At 42.6% G+C, this 20684-nt stretch overlaps 1 protein-coding gene across 36 annotated transcripts in view; it reads left to right on the top strand.

Annotated features, from left to right (window-relative positions):
- Nucleotides 1–20684, top strand: part of Drc8 (dynein regulatory complex subunit 8) — a 99554-nt gene that overhangs the window by 43410 nt on the left and 35460 nt on the right. For 13 of the 36 annotated variants that reach the window (XM_087580332.1, XM_087580334.1, XM_087580333.1 and 10 more), the window contains one exon: nucleotides 10077–10149. The exons of 14 other annotated variants lie outside the window; for them this stretch is intronic. In XM_087580332.1, the coding sequence (XP_087436458.1) occupies nucleotides 10077–10149 (73 nt within the window). Of the gene's footprint in view, nucleotides 1–3310; nucleotides 3439–5602; nucleotides 5802–10076; nucleotides 10150–10830; nucleotides 10932–20684 lie in introns of those variants that run through there. 9 more of the 36 variants (XM_087580327.1, XM_087580339.1, NM_001443883.1 and 6 more) reach the window with 4 other exon arrangements.

Genomic DNA, 20684 nt, shown 5'->3' on the forward strand with positions numbered 1-20684 from the left:
TGGGCAAGTGATAACAAGGACATAAACACTGTACGTGAAATGGCAGAAGGTAGAAAAGATAGGAGAAGGAAAACTATTTGTAGATATATGACCAAAAAAACCTAGAAAACTCAGGAGAACTGATAAGAAAACCATTGCAAAGAAAAATGAATTTTAGTAAAGTAGGAAGATTCTTATACAGAAGGCTGGTGACATGGTTTATCAGGGAGAGGCACTTGTGTGTAGCCCTGATAACCTGAGAGAAATCCCTGGGTCCCACAGGGTGGCCAAGAGATACCAGACTCCTGAGTCTGTCCTCTGACCTTCTCCTCCTCTCTATGGCACAGGTGATCCTGCACTCACCACCTCCCCCCTTACAAACGGAAATAAATTAATATACAGGGATCAGGAGCCAAATATTCTCTTTCTGAAAATGATTTATTTTATTTTTTTTCCTGTGGATTGTTGTTATGTCTGTGTGATATTCCCTGGAACTGGAGTTACAGACAGTTTTGAGCTGCCATGTGGGTGCTGGGAATTGAACCTAGGTCCTCTGGAAAAACAGTCAATGCTATTAACTGCTGAGCCATCTCACAAGCTCCAGTAGCTGTATATTCAATAAAGAGTGTCCAGTTAGAGGAGATAATGGAGGATAAGACCCATTTATAATAGCAATAAAATATAGAGCTTATAGAAAAAAATGCATCAAGAAATATATGAAAATCCACATGATATAAAAATAGAACAAATGGAAGAAATTGAGGGATAGAAAATTTGAAATAATAAAGGTTATCAACTTATCCTAAATTGACATAAATTCAGCACAAATGGAAATGAACATTTTCTGTAACTTGACAAGTGAATTTTATTGTACGTATGAAAAAATAAGTTAGAACAGCCAAGGGAACTCTCGAAAAAGAACCAGAAGCCAGTTTAGCTTTATTTGTTATCAACACATATTACACGAGCTGAGAGATGGCTCAGTGGTTAAGAACATTTGCTGCTCTCACAGAGGATCCCAGTGTACACCTTGGAGAGGAGGGGGACACAACCATCTCTTCTGCCTCTGAGGCAAAACCACTCATATTCACATGCACACTCACACACAAAAGAGGGAAGGAAGGGGAGAGGGGGAGGAGGGAGGGAGGAAGGGAGGGAAGGAGAGACTAGAAATAGTTATACGAAGAATTAGTGGGAAGGACATACTAAGGCCCTGTGGAGAGAAGTGGCCTGCTATGTTGGGAGAGCAGAGACAGAGTAGTTAGCATGCAGTTTGGAGCTCAGTTCCATCGTGCAGGTGGCTAGGCCTGCAGAGATCATTCTGGGCATGACAAGGAGTGCACGAGTGTCACCACTAGTGACACCGCTAGTGTCCACCGCTAGTGGACACTGGAGGGTTTTAAGTGAGCAGGGGTTTTAGTTCAGAAAAGTTTGCTGTGGCTGTGGTAAGGAGAGAGGGAAGGGTGCCTGACGAAAGGGATGCAGAATATCAGCCTGCAGGCTAGTGTAGTGGCCCAGGCAGGAGAATGGTAGTCAGTAGTGTGGTGGCAGCAGGGTATGAAAAGCCTCTTATTGCTATGGCTGCATTACTGTCCCTAAATTTCATGTTCTGAAATGCCCCTTTCTTTTAAATTGTTACATTTTTTGATAAATTGTATGTTTATAGTGTACACATGACATAATTGTAAACATGTACACAATGTGTATTGATCAATTGGGTAATTAACATTTTCATCTTACATACTGATCTTGTCTTTTAAATTGCTTTGTTCTAGATCTTACATGTAACATATAAAGGTCTTGTAAACTGTAGTCATGGTTCTGTGCTATAAGTTCAGAACCTCCTCTTCCTACCTTACTGTATGCCAGTGTCTGATTTCCAGACCCGCTACCACCTCCTTTCTTTGTATTCCTGTATATGTATTTCTTTGCCTGATTTGCTTTATTTAATGATCTTCAATTACATCTATTTTGCTGCTGCAAATGATAAATTCAACTTAAAAAATCAGCAAATAGTGTGTGTGTGTGTGTGTGTGTGTGTGTGTGTGTGTGTCCTTTAGCCATTCACCTGCTGACATACCATAGTTGATTCCCTATCTTGGCTGCTGTGTGTCATGCTGGAGTAAACAAGACTTTGCAGGTGTCTCCGCTTATTTATTTTCCTCAGCTAGGGAGCAGGAGCAGAATGGCTGAATCGTGTATATATAGCAGCAGACTTGGAGGGATGATCAGTGCTCTCCGTATGATCGCACTAATGTGCACCCATCTGTCAGGCTCCCACCCTCCCAGCACTGGGTACTTTTCAGTGTTTGTTAATTGCCATTCTGAGGGTGAGATGATACCTCACTGTGGTTTGGATTTACAGTCTCCGTAAGAAGTGACGTTGGACACATTTTCATACATTTGTTGACTCTGTAAATCTCATCTTAGAAAATGTCCGTTCAGATCATTGGCTATTTTTTTTTAATCCAGAGACGTTTTAGTTGTTCAAATTCATCGTATTTTCTAGATATTAATCTCTTTTCAATTATACAGTTTACAAATATTTCCCCTACTCTATACCTGTGTTTTCATCTGTTATCTTCTCCGTCGCTGGGGAGAGTCTCAGTTTGGTATAATTCCATTTGCCCATCACTGCTTTTGCTGGCTGTCCTTTTGAGATATTAACTACCACCACCAGTAACAGTAATAACAACAGTGGAGACACAAACCATTGCCTGTACTTGTCTCGAAGGATTTCAAAATCTTAATATCTGCTAGCTCAAATGTAGTTTATCTGCAGGTCAGGTGTTTACAGAGGTGTTTGGATTTAAAACCAGTGTTGTGAGGGAGGCCTAATTGCTCTCTCTGGTTCTCTCACCCTGTGCATGCCAGGCAGGTGGCTTACCACTGGCTTATACCAGGAGGGATGCCAGGGGGTCTGTGTTGAGAGGGATGCCCCCATGAGGACATAGCAAAGGCTCTCTCTGCAAGCTAAGCCAGGAAGGAGGCTTTGAGTGAAACCACAGCCCAGATTTCCAGCCCTCAGAGCAGTGAGAAAAGAAGTTGCTGACATTGTTTATACCTCCCCACCCCCACCCCATACCCTACCCCCACACCTCGAGGTAGCTTCAGCAAACTAACACGGGACAAAAGCAGCAGTGAGGATGCGATTTCTTCATAGCGCTTATCACTGGCTAAAATTAGCCTGTGCTCATTTATGTTTGTGCTCTGTTCTCTCGGTAGTAAGCTCCAAGGCGAGAACAGGGACTCGTCCTTCTCATTCCCCACAGCACTCACAACACTGAGCAAAAGTAGCTGTGTCATTAAGTTACTGAGTCTGTCTCTGTAATGTCTGCATTTTACAGAGCCCGGAGTTGTTCTTTCGGGGCTGTGACCTCTAGCAGAGACTAAGAAGAAATGGCATGGCGGCGAGTGAGAGCCAGAAACTCCTTGTCCCCTCTTTCACAGACTCTTCAGGTGATCAGGAGGTCTCTGAGGCCCGTTTGGAACAGAGAATTTGCCCTTGGTTTAGATTTTATTATTTATTTTCAAAATATCTTGGATCTAGGAAAAATGCCCTCGTAGGGGAAGACAGAGCAGGGTCTTTGTCTTGTTCTCTACTCTTTCCTAAGCACCCAGCACAGCAGGCTTCAGTGAATGGTAAATGAATGGAACCCACTTTCCAAAATTCTGCTTTGTTTTAGAAATTTCCAAATTGTGTTGTGCTTTCTGATACTCTGTGTAACAGCAGTTTTATTATGGAGGAGTAAACGGGTTTGCTGCCTTTCGCCCCTTAGAATTGCATCAGATGTCCTCAATATGTCTTCACTGGGGGTGCTTTTGACCTTGACTGCCCTTATGGATGACTCATATTCTAGCTCAGTGGCACTGGTGCCACCTTGTGTCGGCAGTGGGATACTACACCCATTGAATGTCTATCAAGCACCCATCCCATGCTTCTGTGGGGTTGCTCTTTATGACCTGTCTGTCTAAATGACATTGCTTTCTGTATGGTATAAATGCAGAAACAAATTGTTCTGTTTAAAAGTCTCTAGAGTTTGTTTGTATTTATCAATATAAGGAATCTATGTACTTCAATAAAAGACATGAACGTTTCCATATTTTAAAACATTTATATAAAATAGTTGTTTCATTTTGTCAGTTTATTAAAAATCCCATAAGAGATTTATAGAGAAGAAAATAATATTTTAAAAAATTTAAATAAGATTTGTGCTGATTTCTGCTTTATTTGCATAGTGGATTACTAAGTGAGTTGGTTCTAACCACTGTAGTCAGTGGAGGAAATGAACCTGTATAGGACAGGCTCCTGCATCAGCTGTTTGAATAGCAGTGGCCACAATATCAGTGACTGATGTGCATAAGCCAGTTTAGAAAAGTGTTCTGAGACCATTGTTAAAAGCTAGTTGATATTAAAAATCATTTAAACCTATTTTTAAAAAGGCTGTAGCGATGACGCAGCGGTTAAGAGCGTCCTGGGTTAGGTTGCCAGCACTCAGGTTGGACCACACTCCTATCGGACAAACACACACATTTAACCAACCACCTGAACTCCAACTCAGGGAATCTAATTTCCTCATCTGGCCTCCGTGTGTATCCACACGCATGTGACACACGTAATGACACAGTCATACCCAGAGACGCATAACAAGAAGTAAATAAATCTTTAAAAAAACCCAGACACATCAGGCATGGTGGTTCACATCTTTCATCCCAGCACTCAGGAGGCAGAGGCAAACAGATATCTGAGTTTGACTTTGGGGTCAACCTAGTCTACAGAGTGAGTTATAGGGCAGCCAGGGCTACACATCGAAACCTTGCCACAAACAAACAAACAAACAAACAAACAAACACACAAACAAAGGTGCTCGTTTCTACAGCATTTGTTGTTTATTTATTATTTTTTGGGACAGGGCCTCACTATGTAATCCTGGCTGACCTGAAACTCACTGTGTTGACTAGGCTGGTCTTGAACTCATGACAGTCCTCCTGTCTCCCCAGTGTTGGGATTACAGATATATGCTACTATACCTCTCGTAAGAAGTTTTAAATATCTCGCAGTGGTACATGTTTACAATCCTAGCACATAGGAGGCTGACACAGAGAATTGCTTTGAGTTCAGGGATAGCATAACAAGACTCTTTGAAAACACAAAATTTGAAAGTGCCTTATAGTTTTAATGATATTAAAAGGTTTGATTGGACCAGTGAGATGACTGGGTAGGAAAGTGCTTTCCTGAATGAGGGCCTAGGTTTGGATCCTTAGCACCCAAATAGAAGCTGGGTGTGGCAGTGACTGTTGTGATTCCAGGAGTCGGAGGCAGAGGCAAGAGGCTCTCTGGGCTTGCTGGCTAGTCAGGCTAGTCAGCTGGTGAGCTCCAGTTCACTGAGAGACCCTGTCTCAAAACATACGGCAGACAGCAGCTGAGGAAGCTATCTGGCATAGACCTCCGGCCTCCATGTATATGTGCACACACAAAAATAGGCTTATATTGTTGTTAGTTTGGTTTTTGATACCAGGTCTCATCAGGTAGCCTTGGATATTCCAAAGCTTGCTATGTAGACTAGGTTGGCTTTGAATTGTAGTAATCTTTTTTTTTTTTAAAGATTTATTTATTTTATAGAAGTATTCTGTAGCTGTCTTCAGACTCACCAGAAGAGGACATCAGATCCCATTACAGATGGTTGTGAGCTACCATGTAGTTGCTGGGAATTGAACTCAGGACCTCTGGAAGAGCAGTCTGTTCTCTTAACCACGGAACCATCCCTCCAGCCCGAAATAAGTAATTTTATATCTCAGCCTGCTGAGTGCTGCAATTATAGGTATGGATCACCATGTCCAGATCATTAAAAATAGGTTTAAGGAGCCAGGTCTACACCTGGCACTCGCCTTTAATCTTAGCACTTGGTGGGCAGAGGCAGACAGATCTCTATGAGTTCAAGCCAGCCTGGTCTACATAACTAAGCTCCAGAACAGCCAGACCTGTATAGTAAGACCCTGTCTCAAATTCTCTGCCCCCCAATAGATTTAAGTGGGTTCTTAAAACAATTTTCAGGGCCTGTAAGATGGCTCAGTGGATAAAGGTACTCGCTGTCAATATTGACTACCTAATTTCAATCTCCAGGACCAAATAGTGGACAGAAAGAACTGATTCCCATATTCGACTTCTAACTTCCACATGTAATAGTAGTATCATGCACTTCTAGCCTATATCCTGCCCTCTTTCCATCCCTCTGCCTAATATATCAATCAATAAATAAATATAAGAAAAAAAACAAAATAATTTTCAGTCAGTTTACTTGACCTAAAAATCTCACTTGTTAGAAATAGGCTTAACCAACTTTTAATATTTATATCATTCTATATATGGCTTTTATTTAGTAATTGATGTTTATTCTTTACACTATATTATTATTTTTTCTCATTCTCCAACTCTGTTCAGATTCTCACTGGAATTCCACTCCTTACCCCCTGTCTTTGTGCTCTCTCTCTCTCTTTTAAGAAAGAAAAAAAAAAGCCACAAAACAGAGTCTCATTTGTGTTAGCCACTACTGAGTATGGTCAATACTGGTTGATATGGTGTTTACTGGGTCTATCAGCATGTTCCATTGAAGAAAACTGACTTTCCCGCACCTAGAGGCTATCCTTTCTGAGTAGCTTCTTTGCTAAGAATGGCCCCTTGTGCCCACTTTCCCTCTTTGCGTTGGGATTTTTGTCAGGTTCGAGCTGTCCAAGTCTTGGAAATATCGTCAGTTTCTGTGAGTTCCCATGTGCATCTTTCCTATGTGTCTGAAAAATGCTATTTTTAAAACATTGTCCACACACCTCTTATGTTACTCTTTAGCCCCCACCCTTCTTTCTGCATGGATCCCTGAGCCTTGACAGAAGGGTGAGATAAAGATCCCATTTAAGACCGAGTTTCTCCAAAGTTTCTCACTCTCTGCATGTAGTCTTACTGTCTGTCTGTCTCTGCATTCATTACCATCTACTGCCAGACGCTACTGAGGGTGAGCAGTAGTTCACTGATCTGTGGTATAGTGGTCTGCATGGAAATGATTCCACACACTCATAAGGAGTGGCACTCTTGGGAGGTGTGACCTTGCTAGAGTAGGCGTGGCCCAGTTGGAGGAAGTGTGTGCCAAGCCAGGTCCAGTGGCATTCTTTCTTTCTGCTGTCTGCTAATCGAGGTATAGAACTCTCAACTGGTGCCTCTCCAGCGCCATGTCTGCCTGCATGCTACCACAGTGGGAATCAATTAAACCTCTAAGTATAAGCCAGCCTCAATTCAATGTTTTCCTTTATAAAAGTTGCTGTGGTCATGGTGTCTCTTCACAGCAATAGAATCCTAAGACATATGGATATGTAAATATATAATTTTCTTCCTATCACCATTTAGCAAAATAATAGAGGTAGGTTTTCCAGAGGGCCCATGACTTGAGTGGGTCTTAAACCTTCCCCTTCCCTCAAAAAGTGGTGGGTTAATCCCATAGCATCCATGCCACTGTTGACTCCCATAGCATCCATGCCACTGTTGAATCCCATAGCATCCATGCCACTGTTGACTCCCATAGCATCCATGCCACTGTTGAATCCCATAGCATCCATGCCACTGTGGACTCAGCTAGCATATCTTGTAGGCAGGTCACCACTAAAGCTCACAGGGCTTGTAACTGGGTGAGACAGCGTTCGATGACATCTCTCTTCTGGTACTGTGCCTGAGAGTCTTCTAGCACTATGAACTGTAGCCAATAGAGTCAATCTTCCAGTTGAGTACCACTTAGATTTCTCCATTTTCTATGACGTAAGTATGTGGTATCTTTAGAAATAACATTTTACCATCAAGTTGGAAATAGTCTGTAGGGCTTGGGGAGCCTGTAGGACCCCTTTGGCTAGTGACTCAGAAAGATGGAACCCATTCTTGCCACTGAAAGTTTATTTGGTGACATAATATCTACTTGTGGTATTGTCTCCCCATGATACAGTGACTCTATTTAAATTCTTTTATAAATATATATATTTTAGGAAGCTTCTACAGTAGTATATTTTCTAATAGCTTTTCAAAGGGTATTTATTATGTTAGTTGTTCACACCCATATTCCCACCTCTACTCTGTCCTCCCTTCCCCCACCCCATGCAATCCCCTTTATCCATTTATAGCACTATATTCTGTTTCCCTTCCTTGGAAGACCCTTCCACTCTGGCTTTCTTATCTCATAATTTTGTTTAATTTTCTACTCCCAACTCATTTCTTTTTATTACTTCTGAACTCTGTCCGTGTTGTTGACATTTCTGTTTGGTGTCTCCTGTTCGTTTTTGAGATAGGGTCTCATGTAGTCTAGGCTGGCTTTGAACTTGCTGTGTAGGAGAGGGCTTGCTCTCCTGTGATTCTCTTGCCTCTGTTTCCCAAATGCAGCGTGGATTGCAAGTGTGTCTGCTGTTTTCATCTCTTTTGGTGGTTTTCTACATTTCCCTTTCAATTTTCTTTCTTCCTAAGCCTCCTTCTCTTTCAGTGCAAAGGCCTGGCCCTTTTCTATCCTGTGTTCTCTTTTCTTTGTTTCCCATCACTGGGAGCATCACTGCTCCTAGGGCTGCAGCATCAGCAGCCTGATTTCCTCACAACAGCCAGCATCCTGGCCCATCTAGAAGCCAGCCATCTGGAGCTCTGTGGTGCCCACCTGGCCCCTTCTGCTGTGTTCCCATGTTGCTGGCACCAGTGCTGTGTGAGAGTAGCTTGGAGGATCGCTGAGTCTCTATGTATCCAGCCGCGTGTTTCCTTTAGGCTGTGGGAAACAAGTGAGGCTCTGAGTCATCAGGGTACCTGCTGATTGTCTTTTCTTCCCACCTCACAGACTTGGACTTTCCATCCCTGCTGGTGTTCAGATTTGAACCCAGAGCCTCACACATGGAGAGCTCTTGAAATAGACTCATTTCATTTCATTACTATCTAAATCCTGGCATTTAAATGCCACCTTGCTGTCCCTTCCTCACTTTCCCTTCTCTCTTCTATCAGCTGACCTCTGCATTGCCTTCATTGAATTGCCACTGAGTAACTCTGAGTGAGCTGCATTGTCTGGCCATATGTCCGTCTGCCATTTATCAGGGCATGCCGCTCATCTTCAGAGAGCCAGACACTTCTGCTTCTCGAGGCACAAGCCCAGTGCTCAACCAGTACAAACCTGGCTCTTACCATAGCAGAGGCAGTAGTTCCCATCGCTGCCTTCATAGAGGAAGAAAAGGGACTCCATTCTTTCCATACACTTTTCCCCTATCTTCAAGGAGTAATAGACTCATGTCCAGCCCCGTTTCCACTTTCACTTGACAGAACACTGTTGTAGATCTATCCAGAGCTTCCGAATTTTCAAGTGCAGTGAGCGTAGACCAAAGCTAGTGTTTTGCAAAGTCTGGTTCCATCCCATGGTTTCTTACAGGTTTTATAGTTTGAGCAACAATGTGGAGCTTCCTGCTTGCATGGACCTTGTGAGGGTTGTCTCTGGGTCTTATGACCATGAAAGGATGTTTCCATTGTAGTTTAAGTGTGTTTACAGAAGCAGATGTTGTGGGTAGCCATTGGGACATTCCTTCTTTAGCAAACACGGTCAACTATTTCTACAGATAGCTTTGTAAGCATTTGCTTTTTCAAGATAAGAGGACAGGATTCAACTGAGATGAGCAGGAGTGAAGTAAAATTTAACCCAGCCTGTCTCTTCTTCCTCCTGTAGCCCCCAGCTAGCACAGTGCAAGGCTACAGTTAGCTTGTGCTAACTAAATGATTAACATATATTCTCCATCTGAGTTGAACAGCATTTAAAACCAGCCTTCAAGTGGCAGACATTCCTTCTTCCTCCCCTCATCTTGTCCCCGTTCCTTCTCTGGGGCTTTGAGATTCTGAACCAGTCAGGGCTTGATTTGCTAGTTGTGAATCCTTGGGCTGCCTTGGCTCTTGCGTACCCTTTTCTTTTCCTAGGAAGTTTCTCGTGGAACTGTGAGCCAATACTTAAGTGAGGTGGTTGCCATGTTACCTGTGAGCTGAAATAATTTAGGTAATTATTTGATAATTCATACTACAGTTGCCTCTCCATTTCTCACCTTTTTCCTAGAGAGATTGGGACGATTATCAGGTCGTTAGGATGCAGCCCCACTGAAGGAGAACTGCACGATTTCATTGCTGAGGTGGGTACGCGGTGGAGGAGGTGTCACTCAGCTGCCCCCAGAACTGGTAATGAAAGAAACTTACCTCACACTGGAAATTCCCTAAATTACTGAGGGTGCTGTTTGAGAACAAGCCAATGGGACCTGAAAGCATTTTGATCAAGTCCCGAAGGCAACTGTTGATAGTTTTTAAGTTGGTTGAAGGTAAGCCAGTGAAGACTGACCAATAACAGATGTATTTAATAATAGTGTTGGTTCACAGGGTGTGCAGACAGACTATAGTTCTTATTTATTTCAGGAAATAAAACTAAGCTTCAGAACAAATAATAATAATAATAATAATAATAATAATAATAATAAAAATAATAAATAATGATAATAATAATGATAATAATAAATGGACTAAAGAATAGACCTAAATAGAAAAAAATGGAGTCACCCATGATAAAGTTAAATATTGCCAAACATAAATTTTCCAGGAAAGCCAGTTTTAATGGATATGATAATAAGGTCCTTCCATTTTAACTGGTTAATAAGAACATTAACCAGTCTAAAATTATAAAAATATTATTCATAATAATAACAACAAATTAACATTTTAGTTAAGAGATCTTGATTGGCTTTCTTTGTGGTTGTAGATTAATTGAAATGGGTAAGCATTTCTGACCAGAGGAGACTGAGGTTCTGCCCTCCTTACCCTAGGGAACAAAGATCTGATTGATGGAGTCGCTTTCCTTACAAGGCAGGGAAGAGAGGCTGAACAATAGGAGAATCACTGACAAGTTAACATCAAGTTTCTCCAGGCAAGTTCCCCTCCCCTCCCCCAAAAGATTAAAACAGAAGGATTTTGTTGTTGTGCCCATTGAAACTGGCTTTCCTGGGGAATTCTGTTTGGCTGTGCTTAACTTGATTATGGGTGACTATTTTTTTCTTTTTGAGTCTATTCTTTGGGACCTAGTGTAGGAGCTTAATCCAAAACAAAAGACTCTTGTAATCATTTCCAGTGTGAGCTGAGGCTAGGAGAAGGGAAGCATGGGTGAACAGTTTGTACCCAGGGAGCTTCATACTCCATTTTGCTTTCAGAAGGATTTCTGATTGAACATTAAGTGAAAGTCAAAGAGAAATCTTCAGGGAAAAAAAATCGGCCTGGACCACCAGCTGGAGAAACACCTAACAGAGTTGCTTTTCTTTGCTGGGGGGAGTGGGAGGCGTTTGGAGTATTAACAAGGCATGAGAAAGAAAGGCAAAAAAGTAGAACTTGTCCTGTCCCCCCTCTCCTCATGCTCGGTAGAGTCCTTGTTTATTGAATGCTGTGTTGAGGAAGGAGGTAGGGATTTAGGTCGATGCAGAGAAGTGTGAGGTGTTGAATCGACGCTGTACGGGAGTTACCCATGAACCATCTGAGGAAATAACGCAGTGCCCCCAGTATGACGGAAAAGATAAGTATATACTCACCAGACTTGTCTGAAATTGTAGGAATGAAAAACTTTTAGCATAATTGAAGTTTAGGGATGTTAAGTTTCTCCAGTGGCTGGAGAGATGGCTCTGCTCTTCCAGAGGTCCTGAGTTCAAATCCCAGCAACCACATGGTGGCTCACAACCATCTATAATGGGATCTGATGCCCTCTTTTGGTGTGTGTGAAGACAGAGCGCATATATATATATATATATATTGCATGTTAAAAGTTTATCCAAAGTTTGTTTACCAAGCTTGGCCTTCAGTTAGACTCTATTTCTTTCTTTCTTTTTTTTTTTTCTTTTCTTTTTTTCGGAGCTGGGGACCGAACCCAGGGCCTTGTGCTTGCTAGGCAAGCGCTCTACCACTGAGCTAAATCCCCAACCCCTAGACTCTATTTCTATAGCAAAAGGAGAAACTGACTTGGAACTGGCCAGTAGACTCATCCCCTATCAAAGAGGATAGTTCTAAGGGGCAGTGGCAAAGGGCCACAACCACCCTGCCATCAGACTCTGTGCTCTTATCAGGAAGACACAGCTCTGCCAGAAGGACAAGATGAGCCTGGGCAGCAGCTATGGGAAAAGAATGACCCTGATGAAAGGAATAGTAAGGCAGAATTCTGGGAATACCTTTGCCGTGTGAATCTCCCATCTGTCCACGTGGCCAGACTTGCATTCTTCTGTCTCTATTTAAATTGTTCAAAGTGGAACCTGGGGCCAGGACCTGAAAGAGGTTTAAGGCCAACAGCCTCTGTGAGCTGCAGAAGCGTTGTAAGGTCTGTGTAAGTTAGTCACATGGTCGGTTCAAAGCCAGATCCTTTTTGAGCATTAGCCGGAGCTGAGTGAGTGCTGTATTAGAAATGCTTTTCCTTTCTGACTCTCCAAGTGTGCAGAGTGATGGGGAAGTAGTTAATTCTAGAACAGGGCAAACCACTTCATTTCTATGACTATCAACCTCTCCATAGTAATGCCCGCCTCAGAGTTTCTCTTAAAGATACGTTATATAATATCTCACAAGCCAGTTTTAAATGGAAAACCACTGTAAACGTCAGTTAGTTTAAACTTAGGCCTGTAGCTCAGATAGCAGCACCTTGGCAACTCTTAGTTGTTTCACGTTGCTGTGACCACAATACCTGGCAGAGAGTGAGGGAGCAAGGACTTGTTTGGTGCATCATTTTAGAGCAGTGGTTCTCACCCTCCCTAATGCTGTGTCTGACCCTTTAATACAGTTCTTCATGTTTTAGTGACTCCCAACCATAAAATTATCTTCATTGCTACTTCATAACTGTACTTTTGCTACTGTTATGAATCATAGTGTAAATATGTTTTTGGAGTGAGAGGTTTACCAAAGGGGTAGCCACCCACAGGTTGAGAACCACTGTTTTAGAGGGTTCCAGTCCACTGTGGCCAAGAAAGCATGGTAGAGCCTCTCAGTTCATGGTGTACCAGAGAAAAACTGGAAGCAGGGGTGGTGGTGACCTTCAAGAGCCACCCCCTAGCCACCTACCAGGCTTCATTCTCTAAAGGTTCCATGGTCTTCCCCAAATAGTGCTACCAGTTGGGTAACAGGAATGAAAACCATGAGCCTGTGGAGAGATTGCAGACACAAGCCATAGTAGTAGTATCAGTTTCTCATTACTATTTTGAAATATCTAGTAAGAAATTCTAGGTTCTAAAAAACATTGTTTTTCTACTTTAGAATTTTAAAAGCTTTTGAATAAAAATGAGGAGAAAGGCCTGTTTTCCCTGTCAATCCACCTAGTCTCTCCCCTCCCCCCAAATTCTTGTTCCAGATGAGTGCTTTAAAACTTTTACTCATAAAGCTGAAACTGGTGCTGGGAAAGGCAGAGAAACACACTGGGAGGAAGATAGGAATTTAATCCCAGCACTCAGGAGGCAGAGACAGGCGTATCTCTGAGTGTGAGGAGATGTGACTTCAGTATGTATTAGGAGTCTGCAAAACCCTACCTAGATCATTAAAGCACCACACACACACACACACACACACACACACACACACACACACACACACACACACACACACACAAACACACACACACAATTAGTCTGTAAAAACGCTGAAAACTTTTATCTGGAAATTAAATTCTCTAGTTCTAATGTGTTTGAATTTTAGGGCAGATACATTTCTAACTTTTAAATTTCTCAGCTCTTTGCTTCCTGAAGATCAGAAATCAGTTTTAAAATTCCTCAACATTGATTCATCTGTTTAATATTCTAAGATTAGCAGCTTGCTTCATGCAATCCCTGTCTGAATAGGATGTTATAAAAGCCAGCAGCTGTGACAAGGAAGGGCTAGTGTGAATCTTACTGCACACAGGTTATCCAACAGCCCTGCCTTTGATATTAAGTCAGAGCTATCTAGGATCGTCAGTGCGTGGGAGCTGGGAGGGAAGAGACTATTTAAAGGTCTGTGTTCTTTGAATTCTAACTTGCATAGAATTATAGAGAATCTAAACTAATTACACAGGAAAGGTAAAAGATGTCTCAAAAAAATAAAAGCCCATGTTGATAGGATTATTGATTTAGGTTTCAGAACTAAGATAGGACTGTGATTTTTATTGGGGAGACATCCTCAGCCACCTTCTCCTCCATGTTTGCCTGTTGTGGGTGGAAAGCAGTACCTTTCTTGGCCCCTCTGTTTTGTTAATGTACTGTGCCCTCAAAAACATAGCTCATCTGCATCTTGTGTATTAGTCAGAGTTCTGTAGAGCAATGGAACTTATAGAATCTGTGTGTGTGTGTGTGTGTGTGTGTACATATGCATGTCTATACTATATACACATATATACATGTATATGATATATACTATATTCATATGCACATATACATATCACATATGTAAATATTAAACAATGCACGTATTTATTAAATAGATGAATTGATGTTGAGTAATTTCTGATCTTTAGGGAGCAGAGCTGAGAAATTTGAAAGTTAGAAATGTATCTGCCCTAAATTTCAAGCACACGAAATCTAGAGAATTTAATTTCCAGATTAAAGTTTCAGTGTTTTTACAGAATAATTCTCTGTGTGTGTAATATATATATATGTATATATATGTATATATATATATATCGTATGAATTTATTAGACTGGCTTACAGGCTGGGCTGTGGTCTAGCTAATCCAACAATGATTGCCTATGAATGGAACATCCAAGAATCCAGTAGGTGTCAGTCCATCAGGCTGGATGTCTCACTTGGTCTTCAGTCTATGCCAGGATCCCAAAGAAGTGGGCTCTAATGCCAGTAAAGGAATGGGCTTGCTGACAAGGTTGAGAGCAAGGAGGGAACAAGAGAGAGCTTCCTTCTCCCATGTCCCTTATATAGGCTGCCCAGCAGAACATGTGGTCTACATAAAGGTAGGTCTTCCCACCTCCAAAGATATGGATTTAAGTGCTATCTTCCTATTTCAAAGATCCAGATTAAAAGTGGATCTTCCCAGTTCAAATTAATCACAGATGTGCCCAGCCATTTGGGTTTTAGTTAATTCTGGGTCTAGTCAAGTTGGTAACCAAGAATAGCATCGTACTCCAGTTTTCTGTTTACTTTTACCCCAGTGCTGTGAGGTAAAGCTTCTGTGATTGAACAGCTTCATATGGTTTCCATAACTTGGGCTAGAGAGAGCTGGCTGGCACATCAGCCTGTAGACATTAACCAGACCAGGTTTGTGTAGCCAATGACCTAGTGAACCTTTCTGAAGTGGAAACTTACCGGTTCTTTGGAAAGTTGGTTGGATGGTGTGTTGCTGGGGCAAACATGTGAAGGAGCGTTTAGCTAAAGTGGGCACAGGTGAAAGACTAAGCAGACTTGTGAAGGAACGTTTAGCTGAAGCAGACTCAGGAGAAAGGGTGTTCTTCTAAAGTGAGCACATGAAAGGACATGTGATAAAGAATTTTTCGATAACGACGCACATGTATCGGTTCACCTTACATTGCCTAGTTGAGCTCCGTCTGTCAGGACTCCATAGAGAAAAACGCATCAAACACTTCTGGTGGTCTGCTGCGGCTTCTTGCTGCTTCCGGGGAATTGGGCTGATTGGCAGAGTGATGTCAGCTGAGACAGGCACACGTGCTGAGGCGAGACTCATGAAGATCACATGATGTTTGGAGGGTATAAATAGGACTCGTGACAGAGGTCGAGCTAGGCTTGCTTATAGAACTGGCTGTGCAGTGCTTGTGGGTCTCCCATCTTCGAGAAAGATGCAGCCAAGAACTTCTCCTGGCATTTCTGCTGGTCCCTCCTGTTGACTTGTGCCAAGGCTGAGGCCTGGCTGTCTCTGCTGGGTAGTGCCACTCTGCTGACTCATGTTTGCTAACCATACTCTACTGCACTGGACTGCTGGTGTGTCCATGAGCTGTCTGAGAGTGGATCGAGCCGCTGCTGACCTGTGAACTGAACGGCCGATTTCCAGACAACACAGAAGGGAGTTGTTCCAAAGAACCTTTCTAAACAGGTCCACTTTCCTGTATTCTTTCTTTCCCACCACTTCTGGTGGGTGGTGGGCTACAAGGGAGGTTAAAGCGTCTAAGAACTGTCATTAAAAATAGGTGCTTGAAAAAGTTAAAGTTATACCTCCCTGCCGAGGAGACCGTCTTGGACCCGAGTGGTGCTTAGGCTGCTTCAGCAGCCTGGCTTCGATACCCTCAGCGGACAGCGTGCTGTTCCTTCACCGTCGTCAAGGGACATACTCCTCTGTGGGCTTTCGGGCTATGTCTAATATATCTTATCCATTGGGTCCACGCTAAGGAGAAAATGGGCCTTTCTGCTTCATGTGCTGTTTAGTTAGTGTTATTTATTCCAGGTCCCTAAGAGCTACCCTGGTAGCAAGTCTTTCCCACCTGGGTTCCTTGACAGAGGGGAGGGCCCAGGGACACATGCACTGAGACAATTTTGTTTTCCCAGATTTGTATTTTTCTTTCTTCTCCTGATAGTCCCAGTGCCTCCTTATCTAGGTTATGCTGGGGTTTAACTCAAATTTTCAGTCTACCTTGTAGGAGAGATGTGGCAGTTCCTGAGGGGTGCCTGTTGCCCAGGGTGAGAGTCTTCTGCAGCACAACAGTGCCACCTGCTGTTGAAAAGGGATGGATGCAAGCATAGAGCCTCCAGAGAATTTGCCTAGTCAGTGTCCTGAGAGGGGCCTCAGTTTGGTTTCTCTAACATGTCAGCATGCCAGGCCTTTGCAACCTGGACTCTGACCTTAAGTACCTGTTTTGCCAGAGCATGTAAATACCTCTTTAACGGTTGCATCTTCTATTTCAAGGATGATAAACTGGAAGGCATATGCCTCTCCACAGCCTGGTTTTGTTGTTTGTATTTTGTTTTGTTTGTTTTTAAAGCCTGGGCTAAGGAAGGTCTATAAGTTACCTTTCTTCTTGCTGTGACAAATACCTAACAAGCACAGCCTGAGGAAGGACAGGATGCTTTGGTGCACAGTTGAAGTCCATCATGGTAAGGGATGAGGGTGGCAGGAACATGTGACAACTGGCCACATTGCACCTGCTGTTAGAAACCAGCTCCCTTTCTCCCTGTGATGCTGCCCGCCCTTAGGGTGGGTCTTCTTTCTTTGATTAACCCTGTTTGGAAACACTCTGATAAATACGCCCACAGGGGCATTTCCAAGACGATTTGTAATATTTGGTTATGAGCTGTTAATAGCAGAGCTGTCTCCTGTCTTCCAGTGTGATTCTCAATACAATCAAGGTGACTGTGAAGATAAGGCATCATGATGGTTTGATGTTTTTAAAATGTCCTAAAAAATAAAGAAAAAATGCATCAAAAATCTTATATATCCCACAGCACTAAAATATTACCCCTCTTTCATGGAATTATACCACTCCTGTTTAATTGATGTCTGACAGAGTGTGCCTCTCACTGAGAGAGACAAGTGCTTCTTTATAGGCTGCCAAGGAACCATGTGGTCTAAACATCTAGCAACTGCTTAACAAAGCCCCGGTTTCCCCTTGTCCCACAGGCTCAGTACAGCTTACAAATGCTGCTGCTTTATGACACTGTTCTTCCCTTCGTGTTAGGATGCAGTATCTGCAAGGATGATCCTCTTCTGCAGCTTGTTCTCAGTTACCTCTCATAAAAACTTTATCACTGGACTTCCAGAGACAGTAATCTATGTCCACAGCACTACATTGCCACTCTGGCCTGACTTAGAAGTCCGTCTCACTGCCTGTGTCCTTTGTGTCCCTTTTGATATCCCATGTGGTCCTGTAATACTCTAAGAAGCTAACACTAGGCCATAGGCATTCAAGAGACTTAGTGGGACCGTCAGGGCCAGAGGAGGTGAGCAAGTGTCAGAATGCAGGGCAGCTTGTCTGCTTGTATCTTCAGAAACAGAGGTTAAATAGAGGAACATTTCCACAGGAGCCAGCTCTGATGGTTTGAATGAGAATGGCCCAATGGGCTCGTTTATTTGAATGTCTGGGTCTCAGTTGGCAGACTACTTAGTAAAGTTAGGACGTATGTCCTTATTGGAAAAGATTTGTCACAGAGTGTGGAGTCAGCTTTGAAGCTTCAAAAGCCTGTGCTCAATCCAGTTTCTCTCCCTGCTTGCAATTGGGGATCAGATGTGAGCTCTTAGCTAGTGCTCCAGCTCCATGCCTCCTGCCTGCCACTGTATTCCCTGCCATGCTGATCATGGACTAGCCCTATGGAACTGTAAGCAAGCCTCCAATTAAATGCTTCCTTCTGTAAGTTACTTGGTCAAGGGGTCTCCTTGCAGCAATAGGATAGTAACTATGACACTACTGCTGTCACCCAGAGGAGCTATGGTAGGAACTGGGTGTCAAATGTGCAGAACAACATGATCAGGAGTTAGCCATGCTTAGTTTTTATTTCTAAGCTCACTTGGCCTTACTTCTAGATTTTAGGATTAGGTTAAAGTATGGCTACTTAGGAATCCAGTGAAGGCTGTGCTATCACCAGGGACAACCACAGGAGAGTGAGCAGAAGCTTCTCAGCATGTGTTAAAGTTGGGCCAGGCTTGTTCCAGAATCCTGTTCTTTGATAAAATGATGGTGTCATGGCAGGGGTTGTCATATTGATGGTCCTCAGTGCAGCCACGTCTTAGTGAAACCCTCCAGTGTGGGCGCTTAGCCTCTGCATGGCACACAGTTGTCAAGAGGATATCTCTAGGTACTGCTCTTCCCCTTCCAGATTCTGTATTGTTTTCCTTTCTTTCATATTTGGCACATTCTTTGATAACTTCTTGAGAAGGGGGTAACATTTTTTGAGACTTCTTTTTTTTAACTTTTATTGTTGGGAATAGAATTTTGTTAAGAGTTTGGAGCTAGTCTTGGTGGTGCAGGTCTGTAATCCCTGTTAATGAGGAGGCCGAGGCAGAGGGATTTTCAAATTTAAGGCTGCATGAATCACAGAGTGATTTTAGGGTCTTAAAAAATTATAAAAACTGAAACCAAGAAGGGCTTAAGATGTAGTCCAGAATTAAGTACCTGCAGAGTATATCTGGAGCTTTAGGTTTAATCCTCAGCACTGCAAACCAACCAAGCAACCAAGCAACCAGCCAACCAACCATCCAACCAGCCAACCAACCAACCAACCAATCATCCAACCAACCAACCAACCAACCATCCAACCAGCCAACCATCCAACCAACCAATCATCCATCCAACCAACCAACCAACCAGTCATCTAACCAACCAACCAACCAACCAATCAACCAACCAACCAACCAACCAATCAACCAACCAACCAACCAACCAACCAACCAACCAACCAACCAACCAACCAATCAACCAATCATCCATCCAACCATCCAACCATCCAACCATCCAACCAACCAACCAACCAACCAACCAGTCATCTAACCAACTAACTAACCAACTAACTAACCAACCAACCAACCAACCAACCAACCAGTCATCTAACCAACCAACCAACCAACCAACCAACCAACCAACCAACCAACCAACCAACCAAATGCCAATTTGACAGCAATGCTGTTGGGATAGTCTGGATCCATCCTTTGTATATGACTTCTTAATTAAAAGTTCCTCCTGAAGGACTACTTTTATTTTCTTTGTCTTTAGAGGTTAAAGTTTCATAATGCTTTGGATGTAGATCTACTTTCATTTTATTAAGGACCTGGTGGCCTTCAAACCAGTGAATTACATCCCTTTGCTCCAGAAAAAGGCCTTACAATTATGGTGTTGACTTTTATATACCTGTTTACTTTCTTGTTATCTCCTTTAGAATTCCTCAAACCATTCATGTGCTTACAGACTGTTCCTTCTCTGTCTTTTCTCTGTAGACTTCTTGAGCTTACTCTTGTAATGTTTTTACTGAGTTTCTTGTTTCACTGTCATGTATTCCTAGGAGCTTGATTTGTTCTTGGGTTCATGTTCTTCTTCCCTGTCTCCCAGAGTTTTCTGTTGCTATCCCAGAGTTTCTTCATGTTGCTATCTACGTCTGTTTTGCTTGTTCATTTTGTAAGATTTTCTGGAACATTAATGAACTAATGAGGTCATAGCTCAAACACAGTACTATTTTAAATACATTCTGATTATGGTTTTCCATCCCCCAATTCTTCCCACATCATAACCTCCCTTTATATTCAAAACTCACACTCTTTCTCTCTCTTCTTAAAAAAAGCAGACAGGCTTATACAATAAATAAAATAAACACACAGAAGAAAAAGACCCAAAGAAAAAGCACAAGAAACACCTATAGATGCAGAGACACACATGCTTTCACACAGAGGAATCCCAAAGCCATAAAATTGGAAGCCATAATATATACATAAAAGACTTGTAATGTAAAAGGAAGGAAGGGAGGGAGGGAGGGAGGAAGGAAGGAAGGAAGGAAGGAAGGAAGGAAGGAAGGCCCTAACAAAGCATTATGAGACAAAGGATGTCCAAAGATGCCACTGAGTTTGCTTGTGTTCTATGGCTGGGCATGGGGCCTGGCCTTAAGAGTGGTCCAATCCCCCAGACTCTTGCATCATAAAAACCGAACAAAGCAATAGCAAACAGGGACGAGGCAAGGCCACACTTCTGAAGAAGCAAGTTCATATGGTTAGTGAGGTATACCCATGCCTAGAGTTCCTATGTGGAGT

Source organism: Rattus norvegicus, chromosome 13 (assembly GCF_021556685.1).
Source record: "Rattus norvegicus strain SHRSP/BbbUtx chromosome 13, alternate assembly SHRSP_T2T, whole genome shotgun sequence".
Lineage (NCBI taxonomy): Eukaryota > Metazoa > Chordata > Mammalia > Rodentia > Muridae > Rattus > Rattus norvegicus.